This window comes from Mus pahari, chromosome 6 (genome assembly GCF_900095145.1).
Source record: "Mus pahari chromosome 6, PAHARI_EIJ_v1.1, whole genome shotgun sequence".
Classification (NCBI taxonomy): Eukaryota; Metazoa; Chordata; class Mammalia; order Rodentia; family Muridae; genus Mus; species Mus pahari.
In genome coordinates, this window is record NC_034595.1 from 7,538,464 (window position 1) to 7,562,669 (window position 24,206).

The following is a 24,206-nucleotide window of genomic DNA, read 5'->3' on the forward strand; positions in this document are numbered from 1 at the left end:
TATGAACAGAATTGGGACCCACAGCAATTAATGCTTTATTTCTTCATTTCCAGCTAATGACCCAATGATTGCCCCTAGGGAAGGAAGCCTTGGAAGTCACTCATCCTGTGCCTAAGAAAGAGCCTCAGGTCAAACTGCAGAAAAGTCAAGGATCTCAAGTAGTTGTTGAGTGCTTATTCACTGACCTGTCCGATGCTTACCCACATTATTTAATCTTACGAAAACTTTGCAGCCATCCCTGCTATCAGGGCTTCACAGAGGATCATGAGGTTTGGAGGAACAAGCCATCCAGGAAATGGTAATGCAAAATACCAACTAGGGAATTCTCTAGTGTGTGTGTTTGTCTCCATCCCATTCCCCTCCCACCCACACCCATTCCCCACTCCACTTTTAGATTTCTCCTTCCCATGCTCTGGCTGTTAACTTTCCCTTTGAGTTTGAGTCACCTTGAAATCTGTCTTTTATTGACAAGTCAGCATTTCTGGGGTCTCACTCTAGTATCTTTGCAAACCTTTTGCTCCCAGTCTTTGTGACGCTTTGACAATATGAATCGAGACCGGAAGGCTTATATGAGTGTTAGATACATGCGCGTTTCGGTGATAGTTAACCATGACCTTGTTTACTCTCGCCATATTTAAACTGCTCTCGCTTCACACTATCTCTAAAGACCTTCCTGACACTGGAAATTTCTTAAAGGTTGTGCATGTCTAACTTGTTGCTACCACCAGCGCATATTAATACAGTTTTTTTTTTTTAATAAGAGAGTAGTAACTTTGCCTTTTATCGCCTGTTTAATCTTAGTGCCAATAAATTTCTGGACTGTAATATAGCGAGTGCCTCGGTAAATATTTTAAAGATGAATTGGTGCGTGTGTTTATGTGTGTGCCCGCGCTACCATGTGTAAGAAAGTTTAGTGAAGATCCAACATGGCTTTGACTTGAGGGCCTGGAGTACTACCTTCCCCTCCCATTTCTGGCTCTTTTACTACAATTTCCAGTTGGGTGCTCTCACTGTCGTCGGCCTCCTTTAAGGCTTAGTGTCCTCATCAGCAAAATGGGGCCAGGAGCAACAGATGAATTTTTTCCCCCTCTTCCATCACCCATTCCTTCTCCATGAGAGGTTTTGCAGGCACTCTCTCTTCTGGGTAACATAAGCAGCCGCCAGAGCCCTAAAAAAAAAAGCTTCGGGTCAGTGACCTCGGTGGCGCTCCCACCCGGGAAAAAGGAGCGACCCCCGGTGACCTCCCCGCGCCTCGCGCGTCCGGAAGCAAGACGGCCGCCTTTCGTCTGCGAGCCCGCCGGGGCCACCGGCACCTCGGCCTCAGACGCCCTCTCGCCGCCCCGAGGCAGAGCTCGGCCTCGGTGCCACCGCGAAATGGGCCCGGCGCCGCGCAGGCTCCGGCGCGCGCCCAAGGGCCCGGCCTCGTTCTGGGCTGCCGCCGTCCCCGCCGTCCGCGCGGCGCGGCGCGGCGCTGCACTGGGGGCGGGGAGTCTGATGGGAGACGCGCGCGGCGCCGAGGAGGAGGCGGCTGCAGCCCGGGAGAGGGAGCGGGAGCGGGACTGGGCGCGGGTGGTGGGAGGCGGGGGCCAGGGGGAGGGGCCGCCGCCGCCGCCCGCCCCTTTCCGCTGGGGAGCAGCTGCAGCAGCAGGAGCGGAGCCGGAGCCGCGCAGCCGCCGCCGCCGCCGCTGCCGCCGGGGGATGTGGCCGGCGCCTGCCCCGGACCGCGCCGCCTCCTGACTTCTTGCCGCCGTCGCCGTCGCTGCCGTCGCCGCCTAGTCGTGCGGGGCCAGGCCGCGCCCTCCCCGGGCGCCCGCCGGCTCGCATGCCGAGGGGCTCCGGGGCGTAGCTGCGCGCCCGGCGCCGCCTCCGGGCTCCTCCGGCCCCGCCATGGGCTGCTGCAGCTCCGCCTCCGCCGCGCAGGTGAGGGGCTCCCGCCTCCCGGCCGCCCGCCCGGATGCCACCCGGCGCCCTGAGCGCCTGCCGAGCCGTGCCCTCCGCTCCCCTGCGGTGCCCCGAGCCCCTCCGGTCCCCCGCCGACCCCGGCGCTCCGCGTCTGGCCCCGCCATGCCCGCTGCGCTCCCTCCCCCGCTTTCGCACCTGAGCGGCCCGTCCCGCCCGTCTGCAGGTAGAGGCGCCCCGGGCGCCCGCTCTGCCCGGGGGAGGCATACCCTTCCCTCGCCTTGGGGCCCGCCTGCCTGCTCTCCACCTCCGCCGAGCCCCCCGCCACCCACAGACTGTTTTCCGTGTCCCCAGAAGGTGCACCCCAGCTTGGGCTCTTCACCTCTCTTCCACCTTATTCCAGTTTCGGATCCATTTAATAAGCTGCCCATTTCCCCTGGCCTACGGTCCCCTTGGCCGGGATCAGGTGCTTCAGTGGGTCCCTGTGCCCTTCCAGGGCCCATTTCACAGATCCCACCCGCTCGTTCCCCATCCCATCCCCCCTCTGTGCCTTGACCCCGGGCACCGCGGCCTCTCGGCGCACCGAGGCCCCTGCGGGAGCGCGGGGACTGGGCTGGGAAAGAGATTGGGCACCTGGTGGGTGACGGGAGCGTTACGGAAACTCCCTCTTTGTTGCCAGTGTAACAGGAGGAAGAGGTGCCGAATTTAGTTTTTCTGTGGGCACTGGCTGGATGTTGTCGCTGAGGGCTGAGATGCAGAGATTTCTCTCAGCTGCCACCCTGCCCCCATCCAAATTTCGCTAGCCGCCTTCTCTTTCCGATCAGAGCCTTTAACCCGGGTGGAAATGTTTGGACAACTGTGTAAGGATCAGATGTAATAGAACTTGACTGCTGGCCACTAATAACTGAGAGGACCTGTTTGTAAATTATCTAATTTAGTGGATTAGTGAGTGTATTTACAAATACGATAAAAAGCAATCAGGAATACTGCATCAAACTGTCTGGTGGTGGTGTATGAAAAATAGGCTCTGACAACGCCTGGGATGTTTCTCCACAGTTTCATTAGCGTAGAATTTAACAGTAGTCTGTGATTTGTTTGTGTGGTGGTGGTGATGGGGAGAAGTATGCGCTTGCTTCTAGAAATAAAGGCTGGTTGGTTCTTGGCGAAGAAAAAAAATGCTAGTTTTGGGGGAAAAAAATTCCTCTGGAGAAGGAGCATCTGTGACACAGAAGTGTTTGGTGCTAAGTGACTATATATAACTCAGTTTTAAATAACCTGCATACTTGCTCTGAAAAATCTGAGATCTGTCACAGAAACAACTAGAACTGGAGACAGTGGAGGACGTTTATGGCTTATTGGGCATCACTCCTGTTTGGCCGTTTCCTAGGCTGGCCGGTTTAGTTAGTTAAACCTTATTCAGTTAGGACAGCAAAGAAAAGCCCTGTGGCTGGTGTTAAGGAAGGCTGGATCATGGCTTTCTATTAGCATATAGAGGTGTAGGAAAACACATACCTTTCAACTGGTCGGGGATTTAGGCAGGGGGTGCATCTATTAGTTGGGCATTGCTCATGTAATAGTTGTTGACATAGAGTTTTCATCAAAAAGTGTCTTTCACATTCCCTTTCTTTTCAGAATCGGGTTACTGTGCATGCTCATTTGGTGGTGAAATGCCTTTAAGACAGCAAGGTATTGATAGTTTATGGATGGCTTGTTCAATTCGTGGAGGATGGTGTGGGAGGGATGGGTTCTGCACCAGAACCCACTTTAAATGGGCAGTGTGGGTCATGGTCTTGTCTCCCTCCACGCCGTAGTGTTACAGAACGCTTCCTCTCTCCCTTTCCCCTTTCTCACAGCCACTGTTTGCGGAATGCCATGTAATACAGACGAGATTCCTGTCATGCACCTGAGGTGTGCTTTTTCCCCCTGTGGATTTCTGTAACCAATCAGCAGTTGTCAACATGCTTTAGTTCAGCATTGGGGACTTGAAGTATTCAGTGGAGCGTCCAAGCAGGTTTTTATGTACAGGGGCTCACCATCATTTTTTTTTCTTATTTTAGTTTTTTTTTTTCATCATTTTCATTTCTGAAGTGTTCTCGATCCCCTGATGTTTTTAACACTCATCTCAGAAGCATCGGGCATCTAGAATGTGCTTGTATTTATGTGTGTTGTGTTGAAATAAGACAGGGATAGAACTTTAAATGTTCACTAGATGCAAAGCTGCACATTACTGAGCTAATCTTTGGGGTCAGGAGTGTCTTTTCATCAGAATATGTTTGATTCTGCTTTCCACTGAGCTGTGAGGTTCTTGAGTGTAGAATCTGCCTTTTCCCCCCTCTTTCATAAATGCTTTCCATTTATGCAGTGCCTCACTGTATGCTGCAGAGCTGCTCAGCTGCGGTTATTGAATGGAGTGCATACGTAAATTTGAACATTTGACTAGCAAGTCACTGATTGTGAACCCCCAGCCCAGATCTGTGTCTAGCACTTTCCACGGTTTGATAGTCTAAGTTCACCAGACTATACTTTTCTGAGCTCAAACCCCAACTTTGTAAAGTTAAATTTTACCGTGGGAGACCACATTTATTCCTGTTCTGTCAGTAGCACCACTCGTTTGGAAAAGGGAGCAGCTTGCCTCCTCTGCTCCTGACACCTTGCTCAGTGTGGGTATTTATTTTGGTCGGTGCAGTGCTTGTGTGCAAGCTCTGATGATGCCCTGTAGAGTCAATCAAAATACGATACTCAGAGGCATCACCAGGGACTTTGAAGCTAGACTTTATCAGTGTATGTAAAGTACACTTTATTTTTGTGCTAGAGCTGGGTGTTGAAGTGTAGTTTTTTCCTCCTAGTCTTTTACTGCCTTGCAGATGCTCATAAAAGAGTTTATGGTCTTCTGGACTTTGGTCCTTTGTAGTCCAGATACTATTTTTTCCCTTGGCCATAACTGGGTATCGTAATTCCCCACCAAAATAAATATTCTACTTTGAGAATTAAAATTAAAACATCATATTCTATGCAGGTATATCACTGCCAAGGAAGCAAATTATTTGCAAAATAATCTGTATGGTACTAGACACATACATTTAAGAAAAGTGTCTAGTTCCATGGGCCCTTACGGAACTCTTAGGGCGATTTTTCTCTGGCTTAAATAATAGTTGTTACACATTGTTGGAAATTGCTCAAAACAAGCCCAGTATATGATGCCTAAAAGTCTGCTTGAAGGGGGGTATCAAAGTAAGTTGATCTGGAGTTTCTTTTTACAACATTGATCCTCCCTAAGAGTGTTAAAATTTCTCCCCATCTGTCCATAATTAGTTTCTTCTGCTATAACCTGCTATACATAATTTCTATTCTTGTAATGTTAAACTTCAAAGTTCCCTTGTAAATCTTCAGATTTATTAAATGTTTTTTTCCCATTGACAAACCAGTGTAAATGAAGGGGGTTTGTGAAAGATTACTTAGCAAATTGCTCTATGTCTTTGTCCTTAATGGCTAGATCATTATTTTTCACAGCAGTGCTTTAGAGGCGAGGAGATTATTCAAGCCTTTGAGGTTCCATGTCCTCTTTCTAACCTCAGAATTGGAAAGAGCTAGAGAGAGGGGTTGGGGAGGGAGAGGGAGAAAGAGAGAGAGGGGCACAGACTGCAGTGGAAGAGACTACCTGTTGTGGGTCTCAGTTTAGAAGACTCTTGGGCATTGTCTTATCCCAAACCCTTCAAACTGAGGGTGACATCTGTGACTGCCATATCCTAATTGCTGAGCCGTGCTGCCTCAAAGACAATTGGGAATATTTACTTGTTACTATTTGACTGTCTTATAAAACTTTTCTAATGCTTTATTCTCACCTGCTTTGTAGAATTTGAAGTCAGGTGATAGAAATGAAATTGAAGGATTAGTGGAATCACTGACAGAGACTAAATTGTTCAATTAAAAACATGATCTGGGAAGTAAACTTCATTAGAAGCATAAAAGATCATGCCAGAAATAGGTAAGGCAAGCTGTGTTGGTGGCCAGGCCTATAATCTAAGCATTCAGAAGGCTGAGAGATTGCTACAAATTGAGTAGCAGTGAGAATGTCCAGGCCAGTCTGGGCTACATAGCAAACTCTCACCTCCAGCAAACAAACCTCCAGTATGTTAAAAAACTAATGTCAGAATTGGCTGGGAAATAATATTAAGTGCTATGTTGTTTTATATATTTTCAGAGTCATTTTTTAGTTCTTGTGTCCTTAGTAATTCAGATTGATTTTACTTCCATGTTAAAACTGAAGAAATTGAGACTTGGAGATTCAGAACGTGGCTACCATAACAAGAGATGCCCGTTCACTGGTTAAAACACCCTGCCAGCGTTTTCTGCATCTGCCTCGTGTGCTCTTTCAGTGTTCACATACATAGTTGCTAAATCTAAAGTTGCTGTGCACTTTCTTTGTTTTAGTCTGCAAGAAAAGGTCAACTTTGTATCAAAGAATTTCCAGGTTAAATTTCATAGCACTTTGATCCACCTGCAGGTGGGAACTGGGGAGGACCATTGTGTGCTCAGGGTTTATCCAGTGGAATCCTTGCAGACTTAACAAGGTCTGTCCATACTTTTTGATGTGTTAGCATTGTCATTTAAAAATGCTACTGACAAGGGAAGAGTATTGTGTATACGCGTATGTTTTGTTACTTGTGCTGGATGGTTTTGTGTGTCAACTTGACACAGGCTGGAGTTATCACAGAGAAAGGAGCTTCAGTTGGGGAAGTGCTTCCATGAAATCCAGCTATGGGGCATTTTCTCAGTTGGTGGTCAAGGGATGGAGGGCCCATTGTGGGTGGTACCATCCCTGGGCTGGTAGTCCTGGGTTCTATAAGAGAGGAAGCTAAGCAAGCCAGGGAAGCTAGTCAGTAAGAAACATCCCTCCATGGCTTCTGCATCAGCTCCTGCTTCCTGACCTATTTGAATCCAGTCCTTTAGTGATGAACAGCAATATGGAAGTGTAAGCTGAATAAACCTTTTCCTCCCCAACTTGCCTCTTGGTCATGATGTTTGTGCAGGAATAGAAACCCTGACTAAGACACTACTGGTAATTGATCACCTCCTCCACGTCCCCATGCTCCCTCATTAGCGTATCAAGGAAGAAGGAAATCTTGGGGTTTGTAGGTTTGGACTGCATTTCATAGACTGGAATAGATGCAATACATAAAGCAGCATTACCCTCTTCTCATTCTTTGGATCCAAACTGCAACTCAGAAACATGAAGTTGTCAGGTCAGAGAACTACGTTGTGGGGTAGCTGGCACCCTTGCTGTTAATTCTTGATATCTTAATTATTCTTAACCTTGACTACAGGTTAGGATTCCTGGAGAAGTTTAAAAATGTCAGTGCCCGGGGCTCCCTCCAGGGAATTCTGGTCTAACTGGTTCAGTGGTGCTGCCTGGGCAGCAACATTTTGAAGAGATCCAGTGGTGATGGGGAGAGTCACCTTTGTCCAGGCAGTTTCTTCCCGGTGGGTGGTTTCAGTTTCAGCCTGTGAGGGGAGTTCCCAGACTGAATCACCTCCTTGAAACAAGCCCCTTCTGACCTGTTACTAGCAACTGACTAACACTGGAACATTGTGTAGATACTCAGTTCGCATGTTTAAAACTCAGGTTGGACTCCAGATTTGTCTCCAGATTTGTCCTCATCCCATGACTCACTGAATGACACCAGTAGTTGTGGGGATTAGAAGCCTGAGTCACGAGACTGTCTCCTGTCCACCAAGCCCATCACTGTATCTTACCTTGACTCGCTGCCAGTTTCCTAGCTAAGTGCCATCTCCAGCCAGTACCCTGTGACCTTTCAGGCTTCCATCTCCTCTTTCTCCTTATTGCAGCCTTAATGGTTTTTGAAAAGTCTGAACTGATTCGCTGTGTTCCTCTCCAATTTAGAATCATTTAGTGGTTCTGATTACTCCGGGGACAAAGACTAGATTCTCCTGGCATCAACAAGATGGACCGGTGCCCTCTGTGCCTCCTTTCTAGCCTCCCTCCTCTCAGAGTCTCAGACCTGTGAATCATCAGGTCCTATGCCTTACTCTCACAGCTTTTCCATCTATGCTCACTTGTAGAGAAGGCTCCTTGCGCCTTCCTCTCTGGGGCCTTTGACTGGTTATCTTCAGATGCATCCTAAAATACATTTTTTGGAAGACTTTTCTGATCCTTCAGTGTAGGCCATGTCTTCTCATTAAACTCTCCATTGCCTTGGATTTTCCCCTTTGAACATGTAATAGCAGTAAGCATATAATTATAGCCACTATTGATGTCTAGACCATGAGTCTGCTTCCCATAGCCTATGGATAGAGTCGGACCTGCTAACCTGTATTTATATGGCTTGCAAGCAGAGAACGGCGTTTACAGTTTTGATGAGGTGATCAAGACAAATGGGGCTGAGGCAAGTAAAAAGAGAAGAATATTGCTTCATGAGAAGTATATGAAATTTGGATGTTGCTGTTCAGAGGACAGCAGTTCTCAGAGAGCTGCACAGGGGACCAGTGTTAACTCTTGGTCCTTTGCAGGGAACATTTGCCGACTCTTGCTCTGTCCTGCTCTGATGAAAAGATGGTCGTTTCTGCCCTGTGTGCACCTGCTGGGCACTGCTTAGCTGACACTGCTGCACAGAGGTCCTTGGGAAGTTTGTGAACAAAGTCAACATGCGTTCTTCCTACCAGTGGGTGAAGATCTACTCTTTAAAATTCAATACAAACTTTTTTCTTAAGAACAAATTCTTTAGAGGAAGTCCCAACAAATTTCAGCTGTTTCCTTAGACAGCCTGTGGTGAACCCTGTGGTTCATGGCTGGCTTAAAACATAATTTCTTCCCTTTTGTTCCTTTTTGTTTTCTTTAGTTGAAGTAGAGGATGTAAAGGTGTAAATGTGGATGGAGGCCAGTGGATAGCCTCCGGTGTTCTTCGAGCTGTCTGCCTTTGTGCTTGACACGGTCTCTTGCTGGCCTGGCACTCACTGGGAAGGGCTGGGTGGTGAGCCAGCCCATGGCATCTGCTTCTCTCCTCTTGGCCTTTTCGCTTGGGCTATAGGGGTTGAACTCAGCTTCTCATGCTGTCAAGGCAGGCACTTTACAGGCGGCTCCATCTCCCCAGCCCGTCCTCTTCTTTTTAAGGTTGCCACATATGGAAAGAATATTAAGCTCACAGTATTCCTCTATACATTTGTATAATGGCAAGAAAGAAAATAGCACGAAGACAGAAAAATTCAAAAGAGGTAAAGCCACTTCAAGATGTTTAAGTAGCAGAGATGGGATTGCCTGCTTTATTTTGTGGTACTGTGGTAACATGAGCAAGTTTCCTCATTGTAAGTCACTTGGGTAATGTAGCCAAGAGAGGTAAATAACAAATCACCCTTAAATCCAAGTACTAGAAACATTGAACAAAATGTATTCTTTCCTGTTTGGTCCCGGAGAGAGGGTTGGTTCTCAGTGTGTTCAGTGACTCTTGAAAGCAAGTAGCCAGGGTGCAGTTGTCTCCTTGTTTCTCGTCTTGTCTCATCTTGTCTCTGTCTCTGTCTCTCTGTCTCTCTGTCTCTCTGTCTCTCTCTGTGTATTGTTGTCTCTGTTTCTCTTTGTTCCACTTGTAGTTCAGGCTGATTTCAGACTCCTGCTTCTCCCTCACCCTTCTGAGTCTTGAGATTGCTGTATGAACAGCCACACCCTGCTCTTTCTCCTGCAGTCTTACAGAAATCTGATCTGGAAATGGCTGAGTCTTTCCAAATGGACTTTCATTTCTCTCTCTTTCTTTCTTTCTTTCTTTTTTTTTTTTTTTTTTTTTTTTGGTTTTCAAGACAGAGTTTCTCTGTATAGCCCTGGCTGTCCTGGAACTCACTCTGTAGACCAGGCTGCCCTCAAACTCAGAAATCCGCCTGCCTCTGCCCCCTAAGTGCTGGGATCAAAGGCAAGGCGTGTGCCACCACTGCCTTGCCAGATGGACTTTTCTAACAGTCTCTACTGGCTTTTCTTGGGTGGGAATTGGGCAAGGTTATAGTTCTCATCCCTATATAGTATCTAGCAGGGTGAAAACAAAGACCCAGGAGTTGGTCCAGTCTGTAGCCCACATGCCCCAGGATAACTATGAGTGGAGCACAACACAAAATCATAAACTTACACAAACTTTATGACATTTTTTATGTGTTTGATAATTGTGCAGTTCTCCAGTGCGAACTTTGTAAATGGCAACATGTTGCAATATCAGAAGGTTGGACATATCTGGTGGACTAACCAGAATTTCCCTTTAAGTCAGGCAGGAGCAAAGTCACACACACCAGTAGGACAGAAAGCTGCAAGTGGGAGGGTCCAGTGGTGGAGGCATGGCTGGGTAAGGAACAGGAGCCATAGTGGGGTAAGGGCTAGTAGCTTTGCTGGTTTCCTGTCTGTGAAAACATTAACATAGTGTTTCCTGAAATGTCTATGTCATTCCAATAGAAACCTTTTGCAGTCCTCAGTTCTGAGTCACACACATAGTGCTCCTCACCTTCAGCAGCCGGGGCTGTAGTCACTGCTGAAGCCCCTTTCTCCTTCACCATGCCTGCTGCCCCATCTGTGGCTGACAGAAGGATAGCTTCAGTAAAGGACTCCTGAGGTTGGAGTAATTAACTACGGTTCCTCAGAGAGTGGTCCCAGGAGGTCCTGACTGTTGGAAGAGCCCTTTCCATTCCAACCCTCTCACCCTTCTGTTCCTCTCACCCTTCTGTTCCTACTCAGAATTCTTTCTTTCTTTCTTTCTTTCTTTCTTTCTTTCTTTCTTTCTTTCTTTCTTTCTTTCTTTCTTAAAAAGATTTATTTATTTATTATATGTAATTACACTGTAGCTGTCTTCAGACACTCCAGAAGAAGGAGTCAGATCTCGTTATAGATGGTTGTGAGCCACCATGTGGTTGCTGGGATTTGAACTCAAGACCTTTGGAAGAGAAGTCGGGTGCTCTTACCAGCTGAGCCATCTCACCAGCCCCTCAGAATTCTTTCATTTGCTGGTGCCCTTTAGCTCTGTCTGATTGGGAGTCAATTTTTTTTTTTTAACACTCCTGAAACTTTTAATTTTCCTTCTGTTTCTTCCTATTTCTCCATAATAAACTTTAGAGCTGTGGTATTGAGCAGAAAGTAATATTAGAGACAGATAGCAGAGTGCCTCTTAGTTTTTTATTTACCTGCTTAATTTCAGTTTTTTTCCTTATGAGACCAGTGAGAATGAAGAGTCATATTAGAATATCCCTACTATAGAAAATGGTCTCTCTGCATGACAAATATAGCTCTGTAATAAGTAGAATTTTGGAAATGGAAGTAAGCAGCTAATGTGTAAAAATGTTCAATTTCGTTACTACTCAGGCTAAAGGAGGGGCACCCCTTTATGCCAGTGACCTTGATATGAGTTAACAGAATAATATTAATTGCCTCTGTGGTTTTGACTCAAATAGACTTTATTGATTTGCTGAATAAATTGGAGTAACCCCCTTGGGGTACTGCTTGACAACCTATACTAAAAGCCGTTTCGGAAAGTCGTTGACCTCCCCTAGTAATCCAGAGTAGTCATGTGGTATGCAGGGGTGCTACAGCACTGGCATTTTTTGCTTATTTCCTTCCTGTGGGTGAGTGTGTGCACATGGAGGTCAGAGACAGCCGTGGGAATGTCCTCCACCCCGTGTTGGGCTCCGTCAGGTTGTCAGGCTTGCTGGCAGGTGCCTTAATCTGCTGAGCTATCGTGTGGGCCCTGTTGTGTTGTTTATAACAGCCAAGGAGTTCAGGTTTAACTATTATATTTCTGATAGCAAACTTTTCTTCCTTTTTAAAATATAAAATCCATTTGCATTTGGTATATTGGACTTGGCCACTGCCCACGAAATCCTCCCTTAGTGGGTAAGTGGCGGTTGGCCTGCTTCCAAGGTTTTCATCCCTCCTCTGAGAGGCTGTGGGAACCAGAGGATTGAGCACCATTAAGTACCGGAAGGAGCGTGGGAGCTGCCAGCCTACAGGCTTGGATTTCAGTCCCAAGACCAGGTCACTCATTTGGGCCGACTTCTTAAGTCATTGGTACCTTGGTTTCACCAGAAGAAAATGGAAACAACTTCATGGACTTATACCAAACTATACAAATGATTAAAAAAAAAAATCTCAGGATTTTCCATAGTAATGCAAACTGAAAAGCCTCCAGTCACCCGTGCTCCCATTAAAAAGGAAGTCTCTGGTTTGAGACTTTGGAATATGAACAATGGATCCAGTAATATTCCAATAATACCAGGGGATGGGTGCTAAGAGGTAATAGCACTAGGCAGATTCCAGGTTGGTACTTAGCAGCTGAGGGAGTGAGGAAGCAGAGGTGAACAGTTGGCTTCTTGAACATGACTTTTCACCTGGCCTGGATTGAGGCAGAATGAGAGGTCGAGAAGGGAGAAGGAAGAAAGATCAGTAGTGGAGAGGATGTGTGGGCTGGGGCAGAGAGAGCCGTGACTTACTGCATGTCAGTATGGTCAGAGATGACCAGGGAGGGTGCTCATGTGTGAATGGATGGGAAATGGGGAGCCACAAGATATTCACAGAAGACCTGCATAACTGTGTATTTGAGCTTATGGGGGAGAGCTGCAAGGCAGAGGCTGCAGAGGAAACCGAAGAGACCTCTCGGAGTTGGAGAAAGGATTTCCTGCCCGAATGTGGACTTGAAGGGTAATGCAGAGGGATAGGACATGTTTTGATTGGCATTCAGAACTCCTGTGCACTGGCATGAGGCAGTTGTGATTGATAGCTTGGGAACTGATGGGGCTAGTAAGTGGGGAGAGGAAGGACAATTGAATTTTGTTTGGGTTCAGTAGAAGTGATGCTGCTGTTCTTGGTGCCTCCGGCTAGTGCATCTAGTTAACTGATGGTTTTGCAACGAGCTTTACTTCATGAGCAGGGAGGAGCTTCAAGTATGGGTGGTTGCCAAGGGGCAGGGGAAGACTCTCATAGTCAGTCAGTGACTTGGAGAGGAAAGGTTTGTGTCGGGAGTTAGAGATCATGCTGGGGGGGGGGAGGCACAGAGTCTGGGGCAACTCCCTTTTGCCACAAACGAGGCAATAGCTTGGTTATACAGTGGTGGATCCAGAAGCAGAGCTCAAAGTCTAGAAGCAAGGCGCTCTATAGCCATCAATGATCCACCCTCAGTGACTCACCCTCACTAACCAGTCTCTACCAAACAGGCTCCACAGCCTTTCAGAATAGCACCACCCTGTGGGGACCAGGTATTCAGATTGCCAGTTACATCTGTATGTGATTGGAGGGCCTGGCTTACACATTTCCTATTATATTCTCAGATCTAAGGTGGGTACCTGAGTTAGCTGCAGTTTATAGATAGAACAGGCTCAAGAAAGGTTGGGTAAGGCTCCCAGTGCCACCTAGTAGTATAAACCCAGTCAGTTCTGAGGGCATTTCCTGTACCTTTATCTTCCCCTTACTTTTTTATCAAGGATTGTTACGTTAGGTGGCGGGATGGCTGGGCCTTAGATACATCATTCTTGTTATGTGATCTCAGAGATTAAGTGTGCTATTTCTTCTTTGGAAAATGTGGGGAGAGGGCACTGACAGCAGGTAAAGGGACCCTGGGAACAATAACCTGACACACATGGTGTGTGGAGAGAAGGAACACCTGCAGATTATCTTCTGGGCTCCAGTCGGGTGCTGGGCACCCCCCCATACATTTAAATTACATATTAATTTTTAAAAAGTGTATGTTGGGTAATGTATAAAAACTTGGAGCAGTGTCAGTGTGAGTGTTTTTTATAAAACTTGAGAGCCAGTGACCGCATTTCCCCCTGGGCCTGCCGATGATTTCCTCTGAGAACTTAGGTCTAAGAACGTTTATCATGGAAGTAGGTTTGTTAATATGACTGTGATCTTGTCTTTCCCCAGAACTCACTGGTCCTGTGTGTGTGTGTGTGTGTGTGTGTTTTACCTTATTGGTTTGTTTGTGTTTTGAGACAGTTGCCAATGATCAATAAGATTTTGTTAGGAAGTTTTGGAAACAGTTTAAGAAGGCACTTCATTTTAAAAGTGAGTGGGATTCCAGTTTGGTGGAACTTTAAACTTTCATAAAATACAGTTTAATTTGAGAGAGTAAACCATGAACAAGTGGAGACAATTGTTTCTCTTGTGTTGCTAAGAGTCAACAGAGCCTTCCCGGTGCTGCTGGCTGCTACTTAGTGTTAGCTCGTAGGGTTGCTCATAGTCTGTCTGTCTCACTTAAAGATACAAATTACTTCTGGAGAATCCCCTGGTCACTCCCTAAAGCCTGCGCTCCTGAAGCACGGGGGCTTGGGAGACTTGTGCAGTGCTTCTCCTGGGATGCCGAGGGAGGCCTTTGCAGTCAGAAAAGGTGAGAACTCAGTGCCACCTCTGCCTGCCTTCTCTTTGCCCCACCTCGAGGAGTCAGAGTACATGCTAACATGCTAAAAAGTCATCCCCTCCCTGGCTCCCTCTGCCCTGTGTCCCTAAGAGAATTTGCTTCCCTGGCCTGCACTGGTCTTATCTATCCTGTAAATACCTTTCTATTTACACTATCCATCCTGAATCTTCTCCTTAAGGATTTATATCCTACAGAGTTCACTTTGAAAAACCTGGTTGAGATGTCGCCTGAGTGACAACAAAGATGGGTGTGGTAAAGCAATAAGGAAGTTGTTGGAGGGGCTGGGGTGATGGCTCAGTGGTTAAGGGCACTGGTTAGTCGTATAGAGAGTGCACATGGAATGCAGCTGATAACATCTGTATGTAACTCCAGCTCTAGGGGATCCAATGACCTTTCCTCTAAGGGCACGGTATGCACGTGGTACACAGGCATACACGCAAGCAAAACACATGTATATATAAAATAAAAACGTAAAAAAAATCTTGAAAAGAAGAAATTTGTTGGGTCAGGTAATAGCTTCCCTCCCTTAACACATAGATTTTTAAAGTCCGAGCACATTAAACGTGATGTCACTTAAGTTCTCTCCTTCCTTTTCCTCTCCATTCCTCTTCCCTGTTAATTTTGATTTTCTTTTTTTGTTTTGTTTTTTGAACCAGGGTTCTCTCTGTATAGCCTTGGCCACCCTGGGCTCTGTAGACGAGGCTGGCCTTGAACTCAGAAACACCTGCCTCTGCCTCCCAAGTGCTGGGATTAAAGGCCTGTGTTACCAAGCCAGACAAAAAAATTTATCATTTTAATTTTACATGTATAGACATTTTGCCTGCGTGCATGCCTATGTGCCACATGCATGTCTGGTACCCAGGGACCCAGGTCCTCTGGAAGAGCAGTCAGTGCTCTTAACCACTGAGCCATCTCTCCAGCCCTCAGTTTTCACTTTTAAACTGTGAGGGTGGAGGACCACCTTCGGGAGTTGTCAGGCTTGCTTGGTGAGTGTACTCAGCCACCTAAACCACCAGCCCTCTCCTCCTCACCCTGGCCTTGAGGTCACAGTGCTCCTGTGTGTGGGGTGACGGCATGACCCTGCCTTCATTGTCCCTTGTGTGGGTGGTTTGAGGTTTCCGGCTTGAGTTCAGTGTACTTCACTGACCAAAATGTCTTTGATGGAAGAATTAAAGCGTGGGGTGGGGGAGGGGGGAGTTATGATTGAGAGCTTGTGGTTTTAGAGCAGTGGTTATGAACCCATGGGCCTTGACCTCTTTGGGAGTCACATATCATATACTATATATCAGATATTTACATTATGATCCATAACTAGAAAAATCACAGTTATGAAGTAGCAGTGGAATAATTTTTATTTGTTTTGGTGTTTCGAGACAGGGTTTCTCTGTGTAGCCCTGTCTGTTCTGGAATTCCCACTGTAGACCAGGCTGGCCTTGAGTTCAGCATCTAAAAGTGCACCACTGTGTCTAGCTTCTATGAAATAATTTTATGGTTGTGGTCATGAGGTATTAAAGGGTCACAGCATTAGGAAGGTTGAGAACCAGTGTTTTAGAGGGTCATTCACCATGACTGGTAGGGCAAAGCTGAACAGAGCAGTTCAGATCACAGCAGACCAGGGAGTGGAGAAGGGGGAATCGAAGTCCTTGGCCAGCCTTCTCCTTCTCCACGCGTACTGCATGTGGGCCCCCAGAAGGCGCTACTCACAAACTGCTGGGCCTTTCCTCTGCCAACTCATAGACACACACAGAGGCGCGCTTTACCTAATTTCCAGGTAACTCTGAACTCCATGAAGTCTGCAGTAAAGACAACCATCACACCAAGGAAGTTACCGATGGCAGATGGGTTACACAGCCTCAGAATCTCAACTGCGGTGGGACTGTCTAGGCCAGTGGTTCTCAAACTTCCTAATGCTATGACCCTGTAATACAATTCCTCATGTTGTATAACCCCCCCAACCATACATTTATTTTCATTGCTACTTCATAACTGTAAATTTGCTATTTTATGAATCATAACATAAATATCTGTGTTTTCTGATGATCTTAGGAGACCCCTGTGAAAGGATTGTTTGACCCTCCCCCCCCCCCAGTTGAGAATTACTGATCTAAACCAAATGCAAGGGGTGGGGGTAGCTGTCTGTCTTTTGGGGCTCTCTTCTCTTTCCCTTCAGGTTTGCCCCCAAGACACTAGTGGCAGTTATACTGACTAATTAATTTTTCAGATACCACCTGGAAGGGGCCTTCTGACCAAAGCTCTCTCATTCTGTAATGAGTGGAAGGCAGGCTTGATGTTAGATAGACTCAAGCCAGTAATTTACCGTGCATGTAGAGGAAGGTGAGTGTATTTGAAGACAAAAACCTTACTTTGTGATGCTAATGATACTTATCAATACCAATATTAAATATAATTTGTCAGTTGAGGAAAATGGGAATGGAATCTGAAAATTAAATTAATGAACTCTTAAGGTATGAATGATTACAGCCAGTGGATCTTGGGGAGGGGCCCTCTGCACCTCACCAAAATTCAAGTATGGCAGGTACTTGGGCACGTGTCAGTCATTTTAAGAATGTGGTTCTTCTCTTTTCCTGTCCCCATCAACATGTCCTTGTTACTAACCCACCATGCAGAAGAACATGAGGAAAGCCATTTCCTCAGTACTTTGTCTGACGTGCCACCAACAGTGTGGACAGCAATAGAGTTGCAAAAATGACTTGTCTCTGATGTGGGCAGGAGTAAGGAATTTCCCAGAGTAGAAAGAAGATATGGAAGAGAAAACGTAAATCAAAAATGTTGTAAAATAGAAAGGAGCTTGTGAGTTGGCCACGTGTGTTGGTTCTGCTGAGCATTCATTGACTTGTGCCGCTCGGGTGGGTTCAACTAAACATGAAGACTTTCCTCTGAAAGCAGACAGCGCTGTCTGTGTCCATGGGACTTTGTTGCTGGCCCTGATTCCGTTGAAGCCATTAGCCAGATACAGTAATCAGTAATCAGCCTATAGGTGTGCCAGAGTTGTATGTGTGTACCCGTATGTGTTTAGAAATTGAAACAATCCGTAGACTATCTCAGTATACGTAACCATTCCTGAATGCCGTTAAAGGAGATACAGTTAAAGGAGGAAGGAGGGGCCTATGTCAGTGTTCCTGAACTGAATCTCTTAACATAGTCAACATCATTCTGGTGTGTGCATACAGGAGGGAACAGGATGGAGAGTAAGGGGTGTGTGATACCTTGCCTCAAACAAAAATATAAAATTTAAAAAAGAGAAAAGGGAAAATTTGTTATTGTTAACTAATCTGGTCCCCTTCGCTGCTTTTATCCATTTGACCGAATCACAGATCTCTGTCTTGTCACTACCAAGAGCTCAACTGCTCATGTCATGGTCCCCTAAGTCTCTTGCTTACTGGGTACAGTACTTGTTTAATGATCCCTAGCCATGGAACCCAGGAGTCCAATGTTTCATATCACGTTTTACACTGGATGCCACCTTGTCTATCTTCCTGCCACCTCCCACTCAGACATATCTTCTCTCTCCTGCCTCCTACCTTGCCTGCTTCCAGGTAGATATTAGATGATTTGTAATCAAATGTAAATATTTCTAGGACTTAGGTGACTAATCAAGAGGTGAGTGTTGGTAGATGTGGTGTAGATGGAAGCAGAGATGTACCAGTCCCAAGCTTCACCTAGCAACAATGTCTAGTTCTGTCTGGGCATGGCGCTTATTCAGAGAAAGTCATCTCATAGAAGCTTTCTACAGAAATCAAACATTGGCTGGTGCTAACAGAGTTAGCACTGAGGTAGCCATGACATTTATGTCATGTCTTTTAAATGAGTTTGGTTCAGGCTCTGCATAAATTCTTCTAGCCAGTGAGAAGTGACTGCTTCTTGTTGGAGCAGCCAGCTCTTTTTCCAGTTATTAGAAACCCTTGTTACATGACTGAGCTTATGTCCTTGTAACTTTATTGTTGGCCCTGATTTTTGTCACACAGAATGACAAACTGAAACCAGCCTTGAATGTTTGCCAAGTTTTATGTGTATGTCTCTTTGTATTTTAAATGTAAAAACCTGCCATATAAAAAAGTCATGTTTCTACAGTTTTTGTGGTTCTAGACTCCCTTTTCTTTATGATCTGTTTAAAAAAATTGCATAGCGATGTTATATTATTTTATATGTATATTATCTGTATTTGAAAAGAGTATATATGTACACATTTTAAAGCACTAAACATTTTTAGTGTTTGTCATTTATTTTTGAAAGTTTATTATTTTTAATTATGTGAATATGTGTGCTCCTGAGTGGGTGTGTGTATGTGAATGCAGGTGCCCAGGGCGACCAGATGCAGTAAAGCATCCTGAAGCTGGAGTTACAAGAGGTTGTGAGTCACCTGACATGGGTGCTGGAACAGCACTCAGGTTCTCTGTATGGTCGGTACGTGCTCTTGTCTGCTGAGCCGTCTAAGTGCTTGCCATTTAAAACAAGAAAGTGGCCTCTTTCTTCATCTTCTGCTCTCTCACGTCCTTTGTGACATTCTGAGTCCTTTGGGTCAGTTTTTTCTCTATCTCTAGCATGCATGTGTGATGGACAGCCCCTTATTTCTTCAGCATCAGCATCAGCTTCCCCTCTGGGAGATGAAGATTGAGCCCTTCCAATCCTATCCACTGTGCACACCCTTCCTGTGGGCACCCGTGTTCTGCTACGGAATGTTGTAACTTTGGATTAATGTTCAGTCCTTACATCATGACTAAGTAAATGCTCTCAGCTGATCATGGAGTTTTGATGTTGTCCTTGGGGGTAAACGTTGTCTTGTTCTGCTCTTTGCTTGGGTTTCTCTGCCCGCATGACTAATTGGTTTCTCAGTGTTCACCTAGTTGACTAACTCCGAATTATCTAAGCACTGGTTTTAAGGCTCTTTCCGCTTGAGTTTTTTTTTTTTTTATTTCCCTTATTAGAGTGATATACTGAAAATACTGAAGTCACCCAGTATTGTTTCTGGACCTGTCTTTCTCTTTATGTGCAATGATGTTATCATTTGGTATATATGTATTGAAAGTCATTTACTATATAATCTAGGGTGGCCTTGAACTCCCTATCCTACCCAGCCTTTGGAACAGTTAGGATAAGCATATACCACCATGTCTTTGTGGGCTGTTCCCTCTGTTACTATGTGGCCTTCATCTCTTCTGGCTACCTTTGGATAGGAAGATAATTACTACATGTATTTTGAGATACCTTTTAGGCCCCTCATCCCCCCCCCCACCCCCGTGTTTGTGTGTGTGTGTGTGTGTGTGTGTGTGTGTGCGCGCGCGCGCGTGTGTGTGTTTGCCAGTAAGGTGAATTTCTTGCAAAGAGTAGTCAGATTATGTTTTTTAATTCATTCAGCTTGAATGTATCTTAATTGGAAAGTTATGACTGCTTGCATTTAGAGCTATTATTGAAGAATATATAATAATTTATCTTAAAGATTTGTTGATTTACTGAGTTTATAGTATTGGATTCTTTCCTACTTCTTATTTGTTCACCTATTCTTTTATTCAGATTTATTCTTATTCTTTATTTAACAACTTGCACTTTTTTCTTAATTTTTTTGACACAAGGTTTCTCTCTTTTTAAAATAACATGTGCATGTACTTGTGCGTGTGCGTGTGCGTGTGCGTGTGTGTGTGTGTGTGTGTGTGTGTGTGTGTTTATGTGCACCATGTTCATGCAGTTGCCTTCAGAGTTTCTGGAGCTGGAGTTATGGGTGAGAACTGAACCCAGGTCCTCTGCAAGAATAAGTATTCATAATTGTTGAATACCTCATGTTTTATTCTTATGTGTTGCTAATATTTGAGTAAAATTATAGTTTGGAAGTTTTTTTTTAGAATATATGTATGGATATAGTGGTTTGGGGCACTCAAACCTAGGGGTGTAACACATGCAAAACAAGAACTATACCACTGATCATCCTTCCAGTTTTTCTCTCAATATTTTATGTATTATTTCATTTTTAGAGGTTAAAGAGCCAAGATTACTTAGTAAACAAATGAGCTGGAATTGTAGTGCCAATTTTTGTTATTTCATTACTTTTTAAGTGCCATGAGTTCCACTTAAGATTGATGAATGGCTTACTGGGTAATTGGGGGAAAAAATGTCAAATGGGTCTTCCCCATCTGTGCAGAGGAGAACAAATTCAGAGCTCTGGGATTCCTTGTAGTCCACACCTGTACGTAGGTTACAAAAGTCAGTGGTTCCACAACCTTACTACAGCAGAGTGACTCAAGATGGTTTTAGTTTCTTATATTTATTTTCAACAGTGACACTGTCAAAGGGCCTCTTCTATATTTCCTTTGAGGTTCTGGAAACAGCCCAGGGCTTCAGATATGCACAGCATATACTCTACCACTGAGCTATGTACCCAGAACAACAGTGACATTGCCCTTCTAAAGGGAGATGTCCTGTTTCTCATAAACTATTACTGTTGGCTGATTGTGCTTAGGGTATGGGTTCATTTTGCTGGAGTGAGAGTTACTAAAATCCATGTCTAGGATGTAGTGGATGAGTGAGTGGAGGCTGGATATCACTGCTTAGTCTTCAGTACAGTTGATGCAGACTTGGAGATGTTTTGCTTTTACTAATGTGTGTGAGCTGTGCTTTTCCCTTCTTGGCTCCCAATTCTGACTGAATAGGTGCCTCTGGTTTGGACACAGAATCTATATGTCAGCTACATTGCTGGGCTCATGTGCCATTTCACGGTAGATGATATGTGTAAAATTGTGTCTGAGTGATACATTCATTGAATCAGGGCTCTCCAAGCTTGGAGTCCATGGTTAGTAAATGCCTGGCTCTTTACCTGCAATCACAGAGCTCGGCAGTCCCACCGTATGTCCCTATAGTCTGGATGCTCACCTCTTTGGGTGTTGTTCTGCAATTGATGATTTTTTGTTTTGTTTTCTTCAGAATCATGTGACTATTTTTGTCCTGAGAAATAATAATACTAAGGTATTTTTCTGGTTTTGAAAGCTCCCTAGGGACCAGACAGTATTTTTTAAGTTGTGTGAGACTGCAGTCCTTGGTTTTTATCTGTGTCAACATAGCCACATGACAGTGGTTAATTCCCAAAGTTACTACTTCTGTCTGTATCTAGCTATGTGGGATCATGCTGACAGCCATGCTGGAGTGGGAACACCAGCAATGGGTTAAGGATAGTCAAGGCTGTGCTTCAGCAAACCCTTCATCCCTCATTAGAGATGCTGACTTCCCTTCTAAGCAGTGTAAGCTTCCTTGTAATTACTTCTATTTTGTTTAGCAATTTATCATTCTTTTCTTTCAGCATTGGATTTAAACTTCCCTCTGGATTTTGCCGTCATCTTACTCATCTGATTTTTGTTTTTAACTAAGAAAGGACCGTTCTTAGGGCATGGCGGCCTGTTTAGAAAACATCTGCTCTCCAGCCCCGCTGCTTTCAGCTATGATGTCCTTATTTAGAAGGTTTCTTCATTCTGTCCAAACAGTCTTCTGATGAGTCAGCACATATCCTTTCCTCTCAGGAAACGTTGATCTGTGGTCCCCACTGATCATCAAACCAGTTCTCCTGCCTCGAATGTAATAATGCACAGCTGTGTTCCGTATGGCATGCTTCGGTGCACTTTGTGTTCCCCTGTAGTGGACACCAACACTTTGACGCTTACCAGGCATCCTCTGGAGTGTGCAGTGCTGTGTATTTTCTGTGTGTTATGGCCCTTCCATAAGGAAAGCAAGACGCACTCAGGCTAAATGAGTGTCCCCAGGTCCTGTGCTATCCCCCGGTCCTGTGCTAGCCTCTTTGTAGTGGAGCTAGGACTGACCAACAGGCTTGCCAAGCTTCAAATGATGCTCTTTGTACCATGCCATGCCATATGCAGAAAATCTCTGCTTGTCAACCTCACACTTTTCCCTAACAACCAGGAAAGGTAAGAATCAGCCCGTTTTTCTCTGAATATGAGGTCTTTGCTGAGAGGTATTCACTCACTGCCCGTCAGTCCAGAAGGCATCATCACAGGTCCAGGTCGAATGTGCCAGTAACTTAGAGTGCTTGAACATAATAGTAACACAGATGTATATTTGTCATGTATATGTGAGGGAGAATGAAATGGGAGCAAAAGCAGGGAATGACCGAGTCCCACAGGCCCATGGAAGAGATTCTTGTCTCCACTGGGAGGAGTTGGGATGGTACTGGAAGTCAGCATCTTTCTGATGTTAGAAGGAAGATTATATTTATCATTTTGACTTCAGAGAATGGAGCTCACATTACTCACTAGTCAAGAAACACTAGGAATTAGCCAGTATTTCTGACGTTTCTTTATTAGATAGCACATAACCTTAATAGTTCATTAGAAGACTTAAAAAATAACAAAACTAACTGCATGCAAGTCCTTTTGTATTGTACCTAGGACATTAAAGACCCAGGAAGGGTGAGTCAACATAATTTTATTAATGAGGAAGGAACCTGAGGGAGCTTGAGGGTAGCTATTGAATTTGTGGAAGATTTAGTCCTTTGAGAACTTAACCGTGTTAAATAGTGGGCTCTACCTTGAAAAGCAGATGAGAATTAGTGGCTTCAGTACATCCTTTCTCTTGCAAGATTCTGCTTTCTGTTCTTCAAACAGTGGGGGAGTCATTAGAGTTTTCTTCACTAGATTTAATTTTATTTCAGCAGATGTTATAGGCTGATCTCAGGGAAATTAAATAACAGAAGGAAAACTAGAGCAGAGATGGATGAGGGGGTGGGTGTCAGGGCCCTGGCCAATGATGCAGCGGATTCGGGAGAACTATTCAGAGTCCATGTACGTGCAGGAGGTGGTGATGGAGATGGAGAAGGACTGTGAAAGTTTGCATGAACAGAAGTAGCCTTCCCTTCTCTCAGCTGCAGACACATCAACACCCAAATTAATTTGTTTAATCAGATTATTAAATCTTTATATATTCCTTATTAAGTTTGAAATATAGTTACTCATAGTTCTAGCAAGTAGAGATAACTACTATATACTTTAACTTCCTTTTATAAAGAGCCTAGTATGGTAGCTTCTAGCACTTAGGAGGCTGAGGCAAGAGGATTACCCTAAATTGGAGGTCAGCTTTGACAACATAGTGAGTTCCAAGGCACTGTGAGTTAAGAGTGAGACCCTTTCCAGACACAGCAATGTAAAGCAGTGCTGGTGACAGGACTTTGTGGGTTAAAGCACCTGCTGCATGAAGCTGGCTGGGGACTCGTGAACATTGTCTTCTGACCATCATACCTAGACGGGGGTGCCCCTCTCCAGTAATAGTAAGAATAAACTCATTAAAAATGTTTTCATAAAAAACCCAATGTCTTCCAAATTTAGAAGTCCTCCACACCCATTATTTAGTTTAAGACATGGCTTTTTCTAACTGAAGGTCTATGCGTATGTAATTGTAATTTTGAGGCAACTCTCCTGTATTTATGTGCCAGTGAGTCTATAGTTTGTTGAGATAGAGAAGTGGAAGATTTTGTTCTTCAGATATATCTGGTTTTGGCAGTTCACATATTGAGAAACCTTTTTTTCTGTGCTCTTTAATCTGGATTAAAGAGTTTAAATGACATCAATTTTTGTGACACTGGTGATGCTTCACCTTCAAAATTTTATTTTGGTTTTAGGATTAGAACCCTATTTTAACTTTTACTTCCAACTAATTGAATATAGACTGAGAAAATGTTAGCATACACAGTGTTCCTGTGTGTGTATATTCCTGTGTGTATGTATATTCCTGTGTGTGTGTATATTCCTGTGTGTGTATATATATTCTGTCTAGCTTCTTACACTCACTGCTGGAGTGTTTACTAAAACTACAACATTAATATTGGCATTTCGCCATTCACACAACTGGTCTAGAATTTGCAGTGTAGTTCACGCTCACCTCATTCAGGATCCTCTTGGCTCTGGC

The 24,206-nt window shown here is 44.8% G+C and overlaps 1 protein-coding gene across 3 annotated transcripts in view; it reads left to right on the plus strand.

The window, feature by feature from the left end:
* The first annotated feature begins 1,619 nt into the window (after positions 1–1,619).
* Positions 1,620–24,206, plus strand: part of Slc44a1 (solute carrier family 44 member 1) — a 182,962-nt gene continuing 160,375 nt past the window's right edge. For 2 of the 3 annotated variants that reach the window (XM_029539603.1, XM_029539602.1), the window contains exon 1: positions 1,653–1,920. In XM_029539603.1, the coding sequence (XP_029395463.1) occupies positions 1,888–1,920 (33 nt within the window). In that variant the 5' untranslated portion in view covers positions 1,653–1,887. Of the gene's footprint in view, positions 1,921–24,206 lie in introns of all 3 variants that reach the window. The other variant, XM_021199948.1, reaches the window with a different exon arrangement.